The 17994-nt window shown below is 41.5% G+C and overlaps 2 protein-coding genes across 6 annotated transcripts in view; one reads left to right on the top strand and one right to left on the bottom strand.

The window, feature by feature from the left end:
* Nucleotides 1-7535, top strand: part of ostf1 (osteoclast stimulating factor 1) — a 10790-nt gene extending 3255 nt beyond the window's left edge. Inside the window, exons 2-10 of the mRNA XM_056281034.1 lie at nucleotides 1220-1266; nucleotides 1972-2022; nucleotides 2336-2399; nucleotides 2827-2880; nucleotides 3079-3186; nucleotides 3365-3414; nucleotides 5260-5338; nucleotides 5546-5644; nucleotides 6170-7535. Of these exons, the coding sequence (XP_056137009.1) occupies nucleotides 1220-1266; nucleotides 1972-2022; nucleotides 2336-2399; nucleotides 2827-2880; nucleotides 3079-3186; nucleotides 3365-3414; nucleotides 5260-5338; nucleotides 5546-5644; nucleotides 6170-6228 (611 nt within the window). The 3' untranslated portion in view covers nucleotides 6229-7535. The remainder of the gene's footprint in view (nucleotides 1-1219; nucleotides 1267-1971; nucleotides 2023-2335; nucleotides 2400-2826; nucleotides 2881-3078; nucleotides 3187-3364; nucleotides 3415-5259; nucleotides 5339-5545; nucleotides 5645-6169) is intronic.
* Nucleotides 7536-7822: 287 nt separating this feature from the next.
* mapkapk5 (MAPK activated protein kinase 5) overlaps nucleotides 7823-17994 on the bottom strand; it is a 36418-nt gene continuing 26246 nt past the window's right edge. For 3 of the 5 annotated variants that reach the window (XM_056282912.1, XM_056282919.1, XM_056282940.1), the window contains 5 exons: nucleotides 17307-17427; nucleotides 16717-16847; nucleotides 16290-16405; nucleotides 15556-15660; nucleotides 7823-11741 (listed from right to left, as the gene is read on the bottom strand). In XM_056282912.1, the coding sequence (XP_056138887.1) occupies nucleotides 11647-11741; nucleotides 15556-15660; nucleotides 16290-16405; nucleotides 16717-16847; nucleotides 17307-17427 (568 nt within the window). In that variant the 3' untranslated portion in view covers nucleotides 7823-11646. The remainder of the gene's footprint in view (nucleotides 11742-15555; nucleotides 15661-16289; nucleotides 16406-16716; nucleotides 16848-17306; nucleotides 17428-17994) is intronic. The other 2 variants (XM_056282926.1, XM_056282933.1) reach the window with 2 other exon arrangements.

Here is a 17994-nt window from a genome sequence, read left to right on the forward strand (position 1 = left end):
CGGAAGCAACCCAACAACAGTGGAACCCATGTGCTACTGAATGGCATCAAAGGCCTTCTGTGCAGCCACCACACATGGGGGGGGGGGGTGTTATTCTTGGCTTTTAACAGCATTTTTGTCCAGGAGTTTCCTGAAAACAGTCAAGTAAAGAGATTGGGCTCCATGTGTTCTGCTTAGTGTTGTTATTGATGAAAAACTTGGCAAAATGGTGGGTTTTTAAACAATGTGATCGATGACAATAACCTCATAGGCTGCTAGTAGGCTTACAATTGATTTTCCTTGTTCGCCAATGACTTTCTCATTGCACCAGTCGTTGAAACACTCAGGGGCTCAAATTCATCTGCATCACCGAGCATGAAAGTGTGTGTGTGACTACGTTTTAATGGATTGTGGTTATAGGCAAGCGTTGTGAATGTGTTTGCCTCAAGTGGGAGACTGATATGCGCTAGTAGGCACTAGCCCGTAGAAAGGCACAATCTTTGGCTTGTTTGTCTGCATTGTAAACTGTATATTTTTCAGTTCTGTTTTTTTTTCTCCTGCTGATCCACTTCATTTTTTTTTTTTTTGCCAAGTCAGTTTCTGTGTTTTCTTCTTCTCATTTCCCAGTACAGATTGTGCTTGGTCATCATTCTTACTTAGCCAGCTACTTAATCTCTGCTACTTCTAACCAGCAAGTTAGAAGGGGTATTGAAATCTTGAACCTTTCCTTGTCACAAATGTAACAAGGAACCATTCTTTGCCTGATATAAGGCACTTATAGCAGTAAAACTGTTAAGACAATATCAGTGGTAAGCTTAGTAAATGAGAGGACTTCACAGAGCTGGATCAGACCTCCCCACATTTAGGGAATAAAACCAACCATTTGCTGTTAGGTATGGTGGGACTTTAAATAATTGTTTTAAGGCATTTTTGTGACAGATCGCTAGTATAATTACCTTTTGTAAGAGGGTGAATTTCCACACCCAAGCTGTTATCCAACGTTACTCAAACTACTCGACCTAAGATGTGTTGTTTTAGCTATTTTCATCTGTGTCGGTATATTTTTGTGCATTTATGCATGCAGAGCTCAGGATGGGTACTTTAGTAAGAGCTCCGATGCAGGGTGGGTTTTCTGTATGAATCTTATTGGAATTTAAATATTTAGTCAATGTTTACATGGCAATATTGTTCTTCCAGCATTGGTACTTGCATAATTTGATAACCTCTGTCCATTCTCAAGGCCAGGTCAGGGTGTTCCGAGCTCTGTTCACCTTTGACCCCAGAACGGTATGTTTCATTTATAGTATTTTTGTTGTTGTTGTTGATTTTTTTATGGCTGTTTGACAAGCTCATTTAATGCATTTTTCACATTTTTATTGTTTATTGTTGTTAGTAGTAGAATTGATAAGGTCAGTCAACTCGCTCGAATGAATGCTTTAAACAGCAATTTCTACGGATCCAAGAAAAACCAAAACCTGGCACGATGGCCCAGTTGTTTGCGCTGTTGCCTCACAGCAAGAAGGTCCTGGGTTCAAACCCCGGGTTGTCCAACGTTGGGGGGGTCATCCCAGGTCGTCCTCTGTGTGGAGTTTGCATGTTCTCCCCGTGTCTGTGGTGGGTTTCCTCCGGGTGCTCCGGTTTCCCCCACCATCAAAAAAGACATGCATATGAGGGCTAATACTCCTGTCTGTGCCCCTGACCGAGGCATGGCAAGACAAACTGGAGTTGGTACCTGGGTGCTGCAGGGCGGCTGCCCACTGCTCCTGGGTTAAATGCAGAGAAAGAACCCCCCCACCCCACCCCACCCACAGAGATTAATAAGAGTAGTAAAAAAAAGAAGAAGTCAGTCTGACTTTTTCAAGGCTTTCTTTGCAGTTAATAGTGGACAGTGCAGAGAGCGATGACAGCAGAGTGAAGACAAATTAACGCATATCCAGATAGTGGGTGCAACCTCACAGACTTACCCACTGTGATGTTTTGCTGTCTCTTCAGCCAGATGAGCTGTACTTTGAGGAAGGAGACATCTTGTACATCTCCGACACAGTGAGTCAGACGTCTGTGTATCCTCTGCTCTCTACCTCATCTCATCTTTTCCTAGCTGAATTTGAATTGATGCTACTTTTCTCCCCTTTCTTTGCAGTGTAGAAATTTTACCTCTCTCCATCTCCCTTCCTTTTCTCTACATTGTCTACCCAGTCCCTGTCTCTTCCTTCCTCACTTCATTTCTCCATCTTGTATCTGATTTCTTTGTTCAATCTATCTCTGTCTGTCTTTTTCCCTTTGTTCAGTAATTGTGGATACATGAAATGGTTATTGCACATAGCTAGTGGATTCACGTTCCGTCTATCATTCTTAGAGCGACAGTAATTGGTGGAAAGGGACATGCAAAGGGAGGACTGGGCTAATCCCAAGTAACTATGGTGAGTATGAACCATGGATATACGTACAGTATCATTACATTCACATGTCTATATATACAAGCGCGTGTGCATTCTTTTTAAGTGAGTTATGGATGGGGAAGTCCACTCACCTGTAGTCTTTCTTAAATTGATGAACTAAGATCAAGTAATTTTAGGAAACCTGAAAAGGGGGAAAAACATGAGAGACACAGGACATAATGTTCTGTCAAGTTTTGATCGAGCGACATTTGGAGAGACGTGGGCTACGTGTGACTCTGGAGCTGACGGGCTAACCATTTGGATACCTCCAGGCTCTAAAACTGATGCATGCTGATGAATGCTGACTCTTTCAACATAAAGAGTAATACAGGCCAGGATGTGTAGAAATTAATGTTGAACCATTCTGATTTTGAACCAAAATCTTTTTTTTTCTCCCCCGCACCTTCAGTGGCTGAGCAGGCAGAGTCCATTGACAACCCAATGCATGAGGCAGCCAAACGAGGTGAGCCGCACACCTGCCCTGCATATTTCCTTATCATCTTTATCTGTATCCTATTTAAATCGAAGAGCCATGACAGCATCTGTATTCAACAACCCTCTAGTTTAACTTCTGTGTTCTTACCTCATGTGTATATTTCTCCGCGCGCGCGTGTGTGTGTGTGTGTGTGTGTGTGCGCACATGCACTGGTATCCATGTTAGGCAATATGAGCTGGCTGAGGGAGTGTCTGGAGAATAAAGTAGGAATCAATGGACTTGACAAAGCTGGAAACACTGCTCTCTACTGGGGATGCCATGGCGGACATAAAGGTAACGGTCAATGTCAAGATTAACTTTACTCACCTAAAATAGTGAGTACAGGTTTAAAAAAAAAGGCTATTTTTTTGGTCAAGTAAATATTATGTGAGTGATTTACTGAGGTAGTGGTGACCACCATAATTAAATACATCGTGTTAAAGCACTTTGTCATTATTGTTTTTGTTTCTAGATGTAGTGGAGCTGTTGCTGGGCCATCCCAATGTGGAGCTCAACCAGCAGGTCAGGACCATTTTGAAACTCCTCCAATCAGAGAAATGAATGCATTGTCGTGGAGCTGGGATGAAAACATATTTGTCCTCTGATTTATGGCCATTTGGGACCCTAGACTGTACCAAAATACATAACGCAACATGGGTAACATGATAGTGTAGTGAGTCGATAGATTGTGCTTCATCTGGAGGCCAGGGGTTGCAGCACCCATGAAAGATCAAGAACACTGAATCCATCCACCCATCCATTATCCAAGCCGCTTATCCCAACCGGGGTCACGGGATGCCGGAGCCTATCCCAGCAGTCATTGGGCGGCAGGTGGGGAGACACCCTGGACAGGCCGCCAGACTATCACAGGGCCTTCTACACCCTGGACAGGTCGCCAGAATTTCACAGGGCTTTCTACACCCTGGACAGGCCACACTGAACACTGAATCCCTACAAGTTCAAAGTGCACTGTTCTGTAGCCGACTCTGTTATCTGACCTCCCCTTGTATTTAAGTGGGTTGCGATTGTTTTGCTTCCCCCCACCCCCAGTTGTACTTAGCCAATCTCCCTATTATCCAAACTGTCCCGGTTGCTGCTCCACCCCCTTTGCCGATCCGGGCAGGGCTGCAGACTACCACATGCCTCCTCCGATACATGTGGAGTCGCCAGCCGCCTCTTTTCACCTGACAGTGAGGAGTTTCGCCAGGGGGACGTAGTACGTGGGAGGATCAAGCTGCCCACCCCCCCGAACAAACACCCTGACTGACCAGAGGAGGTGCTAGTGCAGCGACCAGGACACATACCCACATTCGGCTTCCCACCTGCAGACATGGCCAATTGTGTCTATAGGGACAACCGACCAAGCCGGAGGTAACACGGGGATTCGAACCGGCGATCCCCATGTTGGTAGGCAATGGAATAGACCATTACACTACCCAAATGCCCTTGTTTTGCTATTTTTTATTCAGGGATCAATAAAGTATGACATTACATATTTTCCACTGATTGATCTTAAAGCAGTCTTCTAGCTAATGGGGTTTTACACCAAAGAACTATTTTTTTGTGTGTTTGTGTCAAGTTGTGAAATATAGGGAGGTCTTGGGGGATTTTGAACCCAATGAATGACACCAGAGAGCCCCAATAACCTCAAAATCTAATTTTGGTGGGATTTTCAGAACTTGAAAATCTTATTTCACTGCCACAGTTTGGGGGCTCGCCCGGGAAGCCTAACTCATGTCTTCCTTGACCCACTCTGCGTGGAATCTGGCCAGCCAGTCTGGTGAAGGGATCGAAAAATCACTTAAGACCCAGGAAGTCTACCTCCCCCGAGGATAGTTTGTAGTCGACTCCCAGGGTTGAGAAGAGAGTTGTGCGATTGTGGGGAGAGGAATTGTATGATCTGTCAGCGTGGAATTCAATAACTGCCACAACAGTTTGGGCAATTATTACTACTAGTGAAATGGCACCACCTGAGTATTACTACTTTAATACCCCCTATTATTACAACTATAATTACCCCCTGATTATTACTACTATAATTATAGTAGTACTTATTATTACTACTGGTCAAACGGCACCCCCTGATTGCCCCAGGAAATTTTGCACAATGGTTTGTGTGGTGGGGATATTGTGAGACAGGTCAAGTCAAGTCAGTTTTATTTGTATAGCCCTATATCACAAATTACAAATTTGCCTCAAGGGACTTTACAGCAACATAGCATCCTGGTAATGATATCTTTATTTTTGTCTCTATATTGGTCTTTATCTGTGGTCCTTTCTAATTTTAGAGGCCAGTTTTTGTAATGAACATAATGCCAGTAATGATGTATATAATGTTGTTTGACCAACAGTCTTTGTGTGTTTTAGAATAAACTTGGTGACACTGCATTGCATGCCGCTGCCTGGAAAGGGTACTCTGACATCGTAGAGATGTTGCTGAACAAGAGTGAGTTAATCTTTCACATCGCAAGATTTTGGATGTGTGCTCTCACACCTGCAGGCATAATTTTATCTGTCTTTTTAGTTTGTCTATGAATGTCCGCATGTGTGCATAAAGTACATGTGTTCTGGGAGAAACTGAGCAAGTCAAGGAGTGTTTTTACATGTGCGTGTAATGAATCCCGGGTGCTAAGTGCGTGCCTTTGTGTTTCAGATGCCAGGACAGACATCAGGAACAATGAAAAGAAGCTGGCTTTGGAGATGGCCACCAATGCCCAGTGTGCCTCACTCCTCAAGAGGAAACAGGGAAGCAGTAAGTAATTTCTCCCAGAAGGTGGAAGCCTTGCAGCACTTCCATAGTTTTATTGAATGCACATAAACACTAGTAGGGGAAGAACTGCCTATCATGTTTGATATATTTGATATTGGTTGCCTTTTTGATTTAAATCTTTAATAAGCATGTTCTTCAAATTAACTGGAAATACTCATTTATGTTGCTGTACATTCCTAAATATGGCCAGTAATGTCATTAAAGCATTTGATGAATGCAGATGTAGCGTTTGTGAATAAAACCTTGACTGAGACACACTGTGAAACGGGCCATTCTGTCTTTTTACTTGTGTTCGTTTGTTGAATTCAAACAGTTATCAGTGTTATTTCAAAGGCATTTCTTGTACATTTTGTAGGAATTATCTCTAACACTTAAAACATATATTGTGAATTTGACACCCACAATCCATCTGCAGAGTCTCTGGTAGACAAACGTTGGGTTGAAATAGAAACAATCATCATACACGTTTATAAAACTAAATATTTGATACTGATATCCCTGTTTCAGACATCACGCGCACACACAGCAATGCCGAGGAGTACCTGGATGATGAGGATTCAGACTGAGCTGCCCGTGTTGAAACATCGTCACCATCTTTTGCAGCAGATCTAGGATGGAATACTCCTGCTGGTTCTGATTCGGATTCCATTCTTTTGCCTCGGTTCTCCACCCTCTGCCCCAAAGGCAGCGTCAGTTTTAAAAAGGACTGAACAAGTTTGTTTTACATTTTGCCATCTTTGGCTGAGTGCAATTTCCACATGCAAGGAATTTGGCTTGGAGCATACATTATACACTGCGGGCAAAGGAGCAGAATAGTGTGATGTAATGTGTCAGAATTGATGTGTGAGGAGCAGACGTTTGGAGAGATGCATTCCAACATTAAAGCCTATTTTTAGCCCATTTACCCTGGGTATTAAATTATCAATGCTAATTAAAGGTCAATGAAAAGGATTTTGTATATACCGAGACTGTTTGGATGGGGGTAAAAAGTTGCACTTACATAGGGGGGACTAAAAAGTGGTTAATAGGGATTTTTGACATTCCACTCCTTGACAGTTGCATCGACTCCTCTTTCCAAATGCAGCTACAAGCCCTATCTAGACACAGTCTTGCAACATTTATGTATCCTGGGATTTTAATGTTCTGGTTAATGCGACAGTAGGACATGTGTAAAGATTTAAGAACTATTGGAATGGGCTGTGTTTAGAATAGTACTACATTACTGTATATCTCCCTTTTGTTTTCTTCATTTGGGATGTGCTAAGTGAGCCATTGGATTATTTTCCTGTTTTGTCTGCTTGCTCTGTATCATGATGGTCAGTACAATACAAAGCTATAACAGTTATCGGTTATAGAGCCATTAGAGAGACATTGTTTTACATGTCCTTAAATCATCTTTAATGGCAGCCTTTTTTGTTGATTTTGTGGACACACATAGCTTCATGAGACTTAAAACTTTACTGCGTGCAATTATGCCTGCAAAATAAAATTCTTATGCATTGGTAATTATAAATTATAATGTTGTCTAAATTAAATTAAATTTAAATTTAAGAAAGCACCCTGCTCAAAACATAGCCCATTTGCCTTTCTTTCATTTTCCAAGCTTTCCTGTCTGTCATTGGGGGCTAATTTCACAATCCTGGGAGCTGGTTGTCTTTACTGGCGAGTGCTGCTTTCCAACAAATGACATGTCACATCACTCAAAAGTGAGACGTGACAGTGCCTCATATTTTCTATATTTGTATGAATGTGGAAGTGTGTTGTGTTCAGATCCTCGAGCTTTTTGTTTTTTTAAGATGTTGATTTTGTCCTAACTTTGGCTGCTTTCATATGTTTAAAACTACTATGTAATAAAATTTACTATAAAATGTGATACTTAAGATCACAACTTTGACAGATACAGACAGACATAATATACTCTACTGGTTATCAGTAAGTCACCACAAAATGCATCTTTCATAAGTGAGTAGTGGAAAAATGGTAAACATATGTATATGTGCTCAAGGGTCATTGGGAGGACTTATTTTGTGGGCTCTAACGATGAAAAATAGGAATTGTATTAGGCTATTTGTTCACCAGGGAAGTCATATTGGTCAGGAGTCCACATTAACAGTAGAGGGTAATGACAAGCACCCAATTGAACAATGCCATTTTTTCATGTTGAAAATCAAAGAATTCTTTTTATTACAAAGTCAGCATGTTGATGACATTCCTAAGAAGGCAGAAAGGGCAAATAAGACAGAGATACATTGTTGGAAGTACAGCGAGTCTTTTCATGATGGGGCTCAGGTACATGCTACATAACTGCCAAACCAGGGAGGAAAAACAAGATCTGAGTAGTGGCGAAATCTGGAAGGTCTGATCTCCCTTACTGCTCGACGAACCCGGCTCCAGGCTAAACGCATGCTTCCTTGTATTTTCTTCCCTTGTTTGATGCCTGCTGCAAGAGAAACAAGTGGAACTCTGAATGAAGCTCAACCTCTTCCTATGTTGCTCATGCAGACGGTGAAGCGATGGGACACCAAACAGCCTGAGAGCTGAGATGAGTCAGGGCTCGAGAGTGGGTCTGCTCAACTGTGCAGCAGTTCTGCCTTTCGGATCAGTTTAAGATGGTTTTACAAAAGTAAATGAGACTGTCTTGGATCAGCATCTTTTGGTGTGAGAGCTCTGGTAAGTACAGCCACCTTTTCTTTCTACCCAGGGCAGACTGAGGAGAGCAGCATGAATATCAGTCAAGTATCCTGCGAGAGCAACCAACCAGCAACTACAGCAAGGACACAGGGAGCATTTTCTAATTAATAACCCCCTGGGATTTTGACAGTACAAAACTGGACTGAACACAATGTCCTCTTGGTTCTTTGTTTTGGGAAAGGGATAAAGGAAGCAGCTCTGATTCACCGACAGGCCTCCAAAAATACATAAGAAATGCCATGCTTTCTTTGTCACGCAGAACCCCCGGCACCATTAACCCATACACGCATACATAAGAGTAGTTACACACTAACACACACACATACAGTACAAACATTACAGAGAATGGTCAAAGTACAAATAAACACCAGCATTAAGATCCATAGTAGTGACAGGTTCTGCCGATACACCGCTAATATTTCCTGACATGGAATCAATGCAATCATCTCCAGCAGGTTTACTAGTCAGCGGTTATTCAAAATGACTGAATGAGTGATCTTCATCTTAAAAATCTTTTCTACAGATGGGAGCAGTGCATTTTACATTCACACTGCCCCCAAAAAGGCACATTAGGTCACCTAGTAGCCATTATATTCTGGCCTTCTAAAAAAAAAAACAGATATGAGTTTAATTGAGGATTTATGGGAGATCCAGGCATGCCATCATAAAGACAGATGACTCAGATGATGCTGGAATCAAATTGGTATTGATTAACATTTGCCTCTTCCCCTTGGAGCTGAGTGGACCAAAATCTTCAACAGAGGAAAATGTTAATACTGGTGTTTTTTGACTATTCCCTGTAAATAGAGAAATACAAAGGCTTGCTCTTTGTTCCTGATGTCAGTTACTTTTCAGAAAGAAAAAAAAAAGAAAAGTTCACATATTGCACCAACCTTTGTCAATTTCAATCAGAAAGGACACACTTTTCCATCAAGGCCAAAGATCACATGGGTCAACGCATTTATCTCAGCATCAGAAAAGGTTCAGAGAAATATAACAAAGTTGTTTCTCCTTCTTGCAGAAAGGCTACGACTTCAAAAAACACTTCTAGGAAGGATTTTAGAAGAAACATTAGTCCATAAAGTAATAGTCGTTGGGTGCAGTTGGAGAGGACATGCACCCTCTTTGCCATTTTTGTGTTGTGAGTACTAATGATTCAACACAACCCCATTCAAGCAATGAAGACATTATCCCTTGTTTCAACCCCTATTTAAAGAAATAACATATTTGACATAACTAAAGCGAAATAGTGCAGCGGTAAGTGTGCTGTGGCTAACCAGTAACATTAAAATAATTACTAACTTCTGGGCCAGAGAAATAGATTGGGGCCTTTGCTATTTTTCGGTGAGAGACCTTTCTTTGGTTGCATCTGTTGAAAAGAAGGGTAGGTCTGTTAGCCAATAATACTGACAAGGCATGTGCACATGCATGCACTGTGAATAAAATGTGAGTAAACTTTTGCACTTTCTGTAGTACAGCAAGTTGTATTCCTGCATTTCCCGCTGACCCGATGCCAAATTACTATCATTTAATAAAATGTTACTCTGTAGGGTCTGAATTACTATCATTTAATAAAATGTCACTCTGTAGGGTCTGAATTATTATCATTTAATAACATTTTACTCTGTAGGGTCTGAATTTTCTACACTGGAGTTAGTCGGACGGCCACCCCCCCTAAAAAATAATTTGCAAAAACATGCAATTTTGTGTTTTTGCTGGTTTGTCAAATTTGCTAAACTGTCAAGAATACTTTGCAGTTGATTAACAGCAAAATTTGAAGAAAAAACAGCTTGACTAGAAATACAGGACTTTGAGCAGTTTGAAACATAACTGCCAATATTTCTTAGATTAAAAACAGGCTGCCAGCAAAAGCAAAAGCTAAAACTTGTCTTGTTCAAATTGCAACAACAAATTATCAATAAGCAATGTCCACTGCAAGGAGTGTACAAGAATGTTCCCTACTTCTGCTTTACCCCAGCTCGATATTTCACCTCTCTGCCCATCTGTATGTTTTGGTCTTGCATGCAAGACAAAGTACAGAAATCCCTTGAAGTGAATGAAAGGGTATTGGTGAATAAATTGGCCCAGGTCTTAATTACAGTTCTGCAGCTGCAACTTCATCTCAGAGTAGCAAGCCCAGCCATTTCACAGGTCATCAATGCCATACAACAGGACTAACATAAGACCTTTCTGCATCACATCAGAACTGGGGGGGGGGGAGTCTTAAACACTTGCAAATATTTGAACTAATCCAGGTGCCCTCAATTTAGGCTGCCAGGAATTCAGGAAAATTCCAAAAGTGGTGAAATAGAAACTAAACAAAGTACCTGCCTTTTTTTTTAACCATTTGAAATGTGTTCAACTCATTTTTTTTTGGCCAGACTATTTTTGCATCCTCTTTGTATCCCTCAAACACTTATGAGTTTGTAAAGTAATCCCAGGCTCCTCTTCCGGCCCATGAAAAAACAGGAGCATGCATACATGAGATCTGAAATAACCCTGAAATATATCAAGTTTTAACTCAGCCAGGAAGAAAAACAGCCATACTGGTTGAAGTCTTTCTGCTCTTGGATTAACGTGCCTTTTGGTTACCAGTCCACACAAAGGGGGTTGGCGCAAAAGGAGGAAATTGGGGCTGCGTTTGGGTTGTTTAAGAAATGTAACCTGTTTATCCATCCCTTGGCACTTTCCCTTGACCCCATCACACTCGCTTTAGATGTTGAGGGAAAGCTCCAGAGAAGAAAAGGATTCTCCAACTGAAATGAGACGACTGAAACGCAGCCCGGTGTGCAGAGTCTGTATGGACGAACACAAGTCACATTGTAGACGTTGCCTCTCAACTTTAGAGCCTGTCGTCAGGCTACAAAATAGGTACAAAATAATGGAATTTTTTTCATTAAATAAATAGAATACTTAGGATGGTTAAAAGAGAAATAAAATAAAATGGAATAAAATTAGTGGGATGTCACATGACGTCTTGGACAAGCAGCTAGAAAAAAATTCCCTCCTAGAAAATAATTTCTTTCAGTCAGTTTTCTCCTCTTTTTTGCAAAAAACAAAAATATAGATTTTTTTCTGTGTTCTTTGCAGTTGTTCATAAAAAAAAATCATAGTACCAATGCTATCTCTTTGAAATATATCTACAGCTGTACAATAGGTCTTGCAAGTGAATTTTATGAAAAAAACAAAAATTACCGCATCATATTACATTAGAAAAAAAAGCCTCTTTACAGTTATTATCTTAAAAAGGGTCACAATAGACAATATAAAAAGGAGTTAAAGAACCAGCATTGCTAATGAGACTCTTGGAGATTTGTCTTCTCTTCAATGGCCTGCTTCACTATCTCAGCCAACTTTAAGCGGTCTACTTTGTCAGAAAAGGCTCGCCCTAAAAAAAAAAAAAAAAAAAGAATAAAAAGGAATCATGGTTAAGAATCAGATTAAAACATAAAATCATACAACAATGCTCTGTCAATATCTGATTCATATCAATAATAACAATCTTTCCTTTTGAGCCGTGTCATCAATCACCATTTGGGATTTAACCGCAAAAAAAGTATTCAGTAATAAATACTTATTTCCAATCGCTCACAGTAACTGAGAAGTTCATTTGGCATTTACTCTTATCTGTAATCAGAGCTTGTGATATCCTGTGGTGAGATCACTCTCCCTGTGCTTTCAATAGCTCAGGTTACAGTTTACAATTCAGCAGCTGCACTGTCATTATTCCAACATTAGCTATTGCTCAATACAACCAAGTACATGAGGGAGATAATGTCAGATTTTACAAAGGAACGTTTGGATTTATTAACATAAGGTATTGTGAGTTACTCACTAGTAAGTGTTACCAATGCATGGACATAACCGCGGCTGGCAACTCCCTTAGCCAGAGATCTGTTTATTCCAGCGACTGGGCACAAAAATTAATGGTAGTAAATGGGGGCAGCTAATAAAAACATTTGAATTCCAAATAAAACCCACAAAAAAGCCTGTTAAGCATACACAAAACAATATACATGTTGCAAACAGGCTCCACTGCGTAGTGATACACCTTCATTCTTCAACAACAAAAAGTAGTTCCAAGATATATTGTGGTCTGGAGAATCAAGCATCTGAAATACACAAAAGATGTATTGTTTTGTGATTGGTTAACACTGGGGCTTGTTTCTGTGTGTTTTATGGCGGCTTGAAATGTTTTAATTAGCTGTCCCTGTTTGTTGCCGTTCACTTTTGTGCCCACTTTCTGGGACTAGCAGCCAGATCTCTAACCACAGGACCGCCGAAGGTAACGTCCATGCATCGGTATATTAGTGAGTAAATTATACCATCTTATGCCAATAAATCCAAACTATCCCTTTAATAAGTGACAAAAAATTGTTACCTTGAGGAACATTAACAAAACCAGACACACTTGTGTGTCCTACAAGCAACTTTGTCAATTATCTCCTGTTGAGCAATAAGCTGTTAATTTGCTTCCCAGCACCATAGTGACAACAGAAATTATCTCTGCCACACACGAGCTAAGAGACAAAGACAGTTACATTTTCATGATGTGATGATGTCATAGACTTTATAAAGTAATGAACGTAGAAACTGTGATGTCACCCATTAGTTTGTGGACTACGGTTTTGCAGCCTTGAGTTTGGTAGTTTCCTGTGCCATCTTGGTTTTCTGAAACCAGACGTGACCATATTTGGACGAGAGGGTGGAGCTGGGAAGAGCAAGGGGTGGATCTGATTGACAACTCGAGAACACTATGCACGCCAACAACCTCACCAGCAAACTGACTGTACTGGCACCGCCATGCGAAGTCGTATTCCAAATTTATCTTACGCTAAAACAACAAGACCAACTCGAAATGACTACTTCAAATGAACAATATTAGTATACCTAAGAGATCCATCCATTATCTTAACCGCCTATCCTGCTCTCAGGGTCACGGGGATGCTGAAGCCTATTCCAGCAGTCATTGGGCGGCAAGCGGAGGCGGATTTACTGAAAAAATATTTCTTTACATGGATATATTATCAACTACAATACAAGTTTCACAAGTCTTGCTTTGCCGTTTTCTGGTAGACTGAAGTTCATTTCAAATTTATCGCACGTCAACACAAGACAAAAAGTGAGAGGATGCCTGGGGAGAGGAGAAGAAGTGTACTGGTACCGATTTTCAAGAATAAGGGTAATGTGCAGAGCTGTAGTTAGTATCTACAGAGGTATAAAGTTGACCAGCCACAGCATGAAGATATGGGAAAAAGTAGTGGAAGCTAGGCTAAGAGCAGAGGTGATGATTAGCGAGCAGCAGTATGGTTTCATGCCACGAAAGAGCACTACAGATTTAATATTTGCTTTGAAATGTTGATGGAGAAGTATAGAGAAGGCAAAAAGGAGTTATATTGTGTCTTTGTGGATTTAGAGAACGCATATGATAGGGTGCTGAGAGAGGAGGTGTGGTATTGTATGAGGGAGTTGGGAGTGGCAGAGAAGTATGCAAGAGTGGTGCAGGATATGTATGAGGGCAGTGTGACAGTGGTGAGTTGTGCGGTAGGAATGACGGATGGGTTCAAGGTAGAGGTGGGATTACATCAAGGATCGGCTCTGAGCCCTTTCTTGTTTGTAATGGTGATAGACAGGTTGACGGATGAGATCAGGCAGGAGTCTCCGTGGACTATGATGACCGCAGATGACATTATGATCTGTAGTGAGAATAGGGAGTAGGTTGAGGAGAGCCTGGAGAGGTGGAGGTATGCACTGGAGAGAAGAGGAATGAAAGTCAGTAGGAGCAAGGCAGAATACATATGCATGAACGAGAGGGAGGACAGCGGAATAGTGAAGGTGCAAGGACGAGAGGTGACGAAGGTGGACGAGTTTAAATACTTGGGGTCAGCTGTTCAAAGTAATGGGGTGTGCAGAAGAGAGGTGAAAAAGAGAGTGCAGGCAGAGTGGAGTGGGTGGAGGAGAGTGTCAGGAGTGACTTGCGACAGAAGGGTACCAGCAAGAGCGAAAGGGAAGGTTTACAAGATGGTAGTGAGACCAGCTATGTTGTATGGTTTAAAGATGGTGGAACTGACAAAAAGACAGGAGGCTGAGCTGGAGGTGGCAAAGTTGAAGATACTAAGATTTTCATTGGGAGTGATGAAGAAGGACAGGCTTAGGAACGAGTATATTAGAGGGACCGCTCAGGTTGGACGGATCGGAGACAAAGCAAGAGAGGCAAGACTGAGATGGTTTAGACATGTGCAGAGGAGAGATGCTGGGTATATTGGGGGAAGGATGCTGAAGATGGAGCTGCCAGGGAAGAGGAAAAGAGGAAGGCCAAAGAGGAGGTTTATGGATCTGGTGAGGGAGGACATGCCGGTGGCTGGTGTGACAGAGGAAGATGCAGAGGACAGCAAGAGATGGAAACGGATGATCTGCCGTGACAACCCCTAACGGGAGCAGCCGAAAATAGTAGTAGTAAAACAACAAGACCAACTTGAAATGGCTGCTTCACATGAACAATATTATTGTATCTAACAGATTCACCAAAAAAAAAAAAATTTGTTTGTAATGGTGATAGACAGGTTGACGGATGAGATCAGGCAGGAGTCTCTGTGGACTATGATGACCGCAGATGACATTAAAAAAAAATTTTTTTTTACATGGATAGATTATCAACCGGACAACAGCCAAAAACAAGTTCACGGCTATTTAAATGTACACAGTGACATGGATACGCATTGTGACCAGGTCCTAACTCACATGTCACTCAAAGCAGCCGCACCCTTATTTATGCATAAATTTAAGCCTTAATATAATTTAAATGAGTGAGTTATATAAAAATTCTCCCCCTGTACTGTTGTCATGAAGAGAGAAATTAGCTATAGAGACCAAAACCGTTTTTTTGTATCAAGATGTAAACATGTTTATTTCTGCGGTAAAGTTGGGCTTTTTAACATGGGATCTATGGGAATTGACTCGCTTTTGGAGCCAGCCTCAAGTGGCCATTAGAGGAACTGCAGATTTTGGCACTTCCGTGTTGGCTTCATTTTTCAGCCCTGGAGGTTGCGGCTAGGATGATTTACGTAAAAGAATACCCCTTATATTTTGTTCATGCCAGATATCAACAAAATTTCTTCAGATATATGAAAACCTACAAATGGGTCTTAAGACCTGAGTTGGGATACCTTACGAAACATGGACCGAATGAGAAATGCACTCACCATCCCAGCTGAGCCCTTGTAGCCCATCTCTCAGTAGTTTACAGTCCCTGTTGAACCGCCAGGCTTCATGCATCACCTCGTTCAGTTTCTCATCCTCATTTTCACCTGGACAAACAATGACGGTACTTGGCATTTACAATTTGTCCTCACGTGCACCAATAAATGACTCTATATTGAGTCATATTGGCTCAGTATGTCGTGCAAAACTGTGGTGAGGGAAGGTGGAAGCATTTTGCCTTGACATTCTAAATTTGTCAGCTGCAGCTGGTTTGGCAACATTGTGCTTCCTCTAACATGAAATGTGTTTTATTTTTCTTTTAATCTTTTTTCGAATGGTACCAATTCCAATGAACTGGGTTAGTCCAGTTCATGAAAAGAATTCAGTTTACACTTTCATTTTCATAGTTTAATATTTTACTTTCGACTAATGTGCCGTAATGGCAAAGTACACTGGTACACAGAGTGTATGCATGTTACTGGGTCAGCCTGTTGGCAGGCAAACCCTGATTTATTTCTACGTTTGTAGCTGATTTGATATCTACATCAGGATGCCACCTCTGACATAAGTGACAGATCCTTTTTTTTTTACTAGGCTCATATAAAATTCCCACAATATCAGTGACACCATTAAAAGCTCCAAACTCCTAGAAAATATATCACTTATATGATAAGTGAAACAGATGGTGTGCTGTCCTACTGTATGTCATATGTGTGTAAGCGTCGCGTGTGCTGACCAGCCTGTGGTAGTATACACTGAGCGATGACATCTCGCAATTTTTCCAGTGCTACGTTGGAGTCGTCCCCTCCGTTCTCTGGGTCATGGATGAAGAATCCATCACTGGGTTTGGGGCTAGAATATACATCCACACAAATCCAAGTTAATCAAACATTATGAAAAACAGAAAGTTGAATCAGTTCATCTGGACACGTTTATTGGGAGAAACATTTCATCACTCATCCAAGTGACTTCTTCACTCTCAATTGACTGCAGGTATCCCCACCCTTATAAACAATACAGCTTGGATGTGTACATCCAATGAAACAATGCCAAACAACTGAGAGAGAGAGCAATAAGACAGTATGTCAAACAAGAAGATCTTTCAGCTACTTGCTCAGTCAATTACTGGGCCAGGCAGCCAACCAGGTGGCAAATAACCATACCCTAGAAGTTTCCGCTTCCTGAGAATTGGGTTGTTGACAGAGTTTAGGGGCTTCAGGCTGACATTCAGATCCTGGATTCTCATGTTAGCCAACTGCTCTGCATGGGCCTGCTGGATACCTGCTACTACCGCCTGGGGGGTAGGGGTGGTGGTGGGGAGACGAGACGAGAGAAAGGAAAGAGGATGAGCATCCTCTCAAGACACGGGATGATAATAATCTATTGAACATTTTCCCTTTGCAAATGTGGCTAATAATGGCCAATAGGCCTCATTGCTCAATCAGCTCTTTACCACTTGTGATCATGCATTCACATCAAGAATGGGGTCTATCATTAGCAAATCTATAGTCTAATAATGCTGAAACGCAAGAAGGGCTTGGGCAGTGTGTGTGTGTGTGTGTGTGTGTGTGTGTGTGTGTGTGTGTGAGTAGGGGTGAGAGTATGAGATATACCAAGTGTGAATGAGAGAGAGAAAGTGAAGTATAAGAGAAACTAAAAGAAGTTTATCTATGTTTATTGACAAAACATTTCAAACAACAGGGGGACCTTCCTTGGACCATCTGACACATCACCATCTTAACTTCACACAGACCTTGTCCATCATCATCTGAGCAGAGGGCAGCACGTTATCCAGGGCCTCGGTACAGTTGAGCCAAGGGTGAGCGAGTACTCCCTCAATAGTCAGCCTCTCCTCTGGCTTCACCTTCAGCAGCCTGGGGGATGGGGGGAGGAGAGGCAGAGGATGAATGGTTGAACGTGGGAGAAAGGAAAAAAGTTGGATGTAGGGAGCATGAAGAGGAAGGGGGGAGGCTTAAACAAGTTGAGAGAAGGGGGGAGAGAAATATAGGGTAAGAAGAGAATCAACAAGAAATACTAATCGAGTATCAGCCTGCCTTGAAAGTTGAACTAGAACAAACAAAACCACGCAGATGTGCATGTCATGTGCATGATGATGTGGTCAGATATGACTAGCAGACTCTTTAACAAGAAAGTCAGGGGAGACGGCAAAAGCCAACGATGACAAGTAACCACAACCCAGAACTAAAATCTTGCATCTCTTGCCACAAGTATACTATGTGCATTTTAGCCTACTGAAAACTAAGAAAAAAATATACTACAGAACCCCACAGCAAACAATTCATCTTAGAAGTCAGTTTAAAATCATTTTATACCCAGATCTGAAGGCGAGGAGGCGGAGCATTCAACTCACATATGTTATCCATGGCGATTTCAGATATCTGGCTTATCTTTCTGAAAATGTTCAACGTGTGAGTGTACAA

The sequence above is a fragment of the Lampris incognitus genome, chromosome 1 (assembly GCF_029633865.1).
Source record: "Lampris incognitus isolate fLamInc1 chromosome 1, fLamInc1.hap2, whole genome shotgun sequence".
In the NCBI taxonomy this organism is placed as follows: Eukaryota; Metazoa; Chordata; class Actinopteri; order Lampriformes; family Lampridae; genus Lampris; species Lampris incognitus.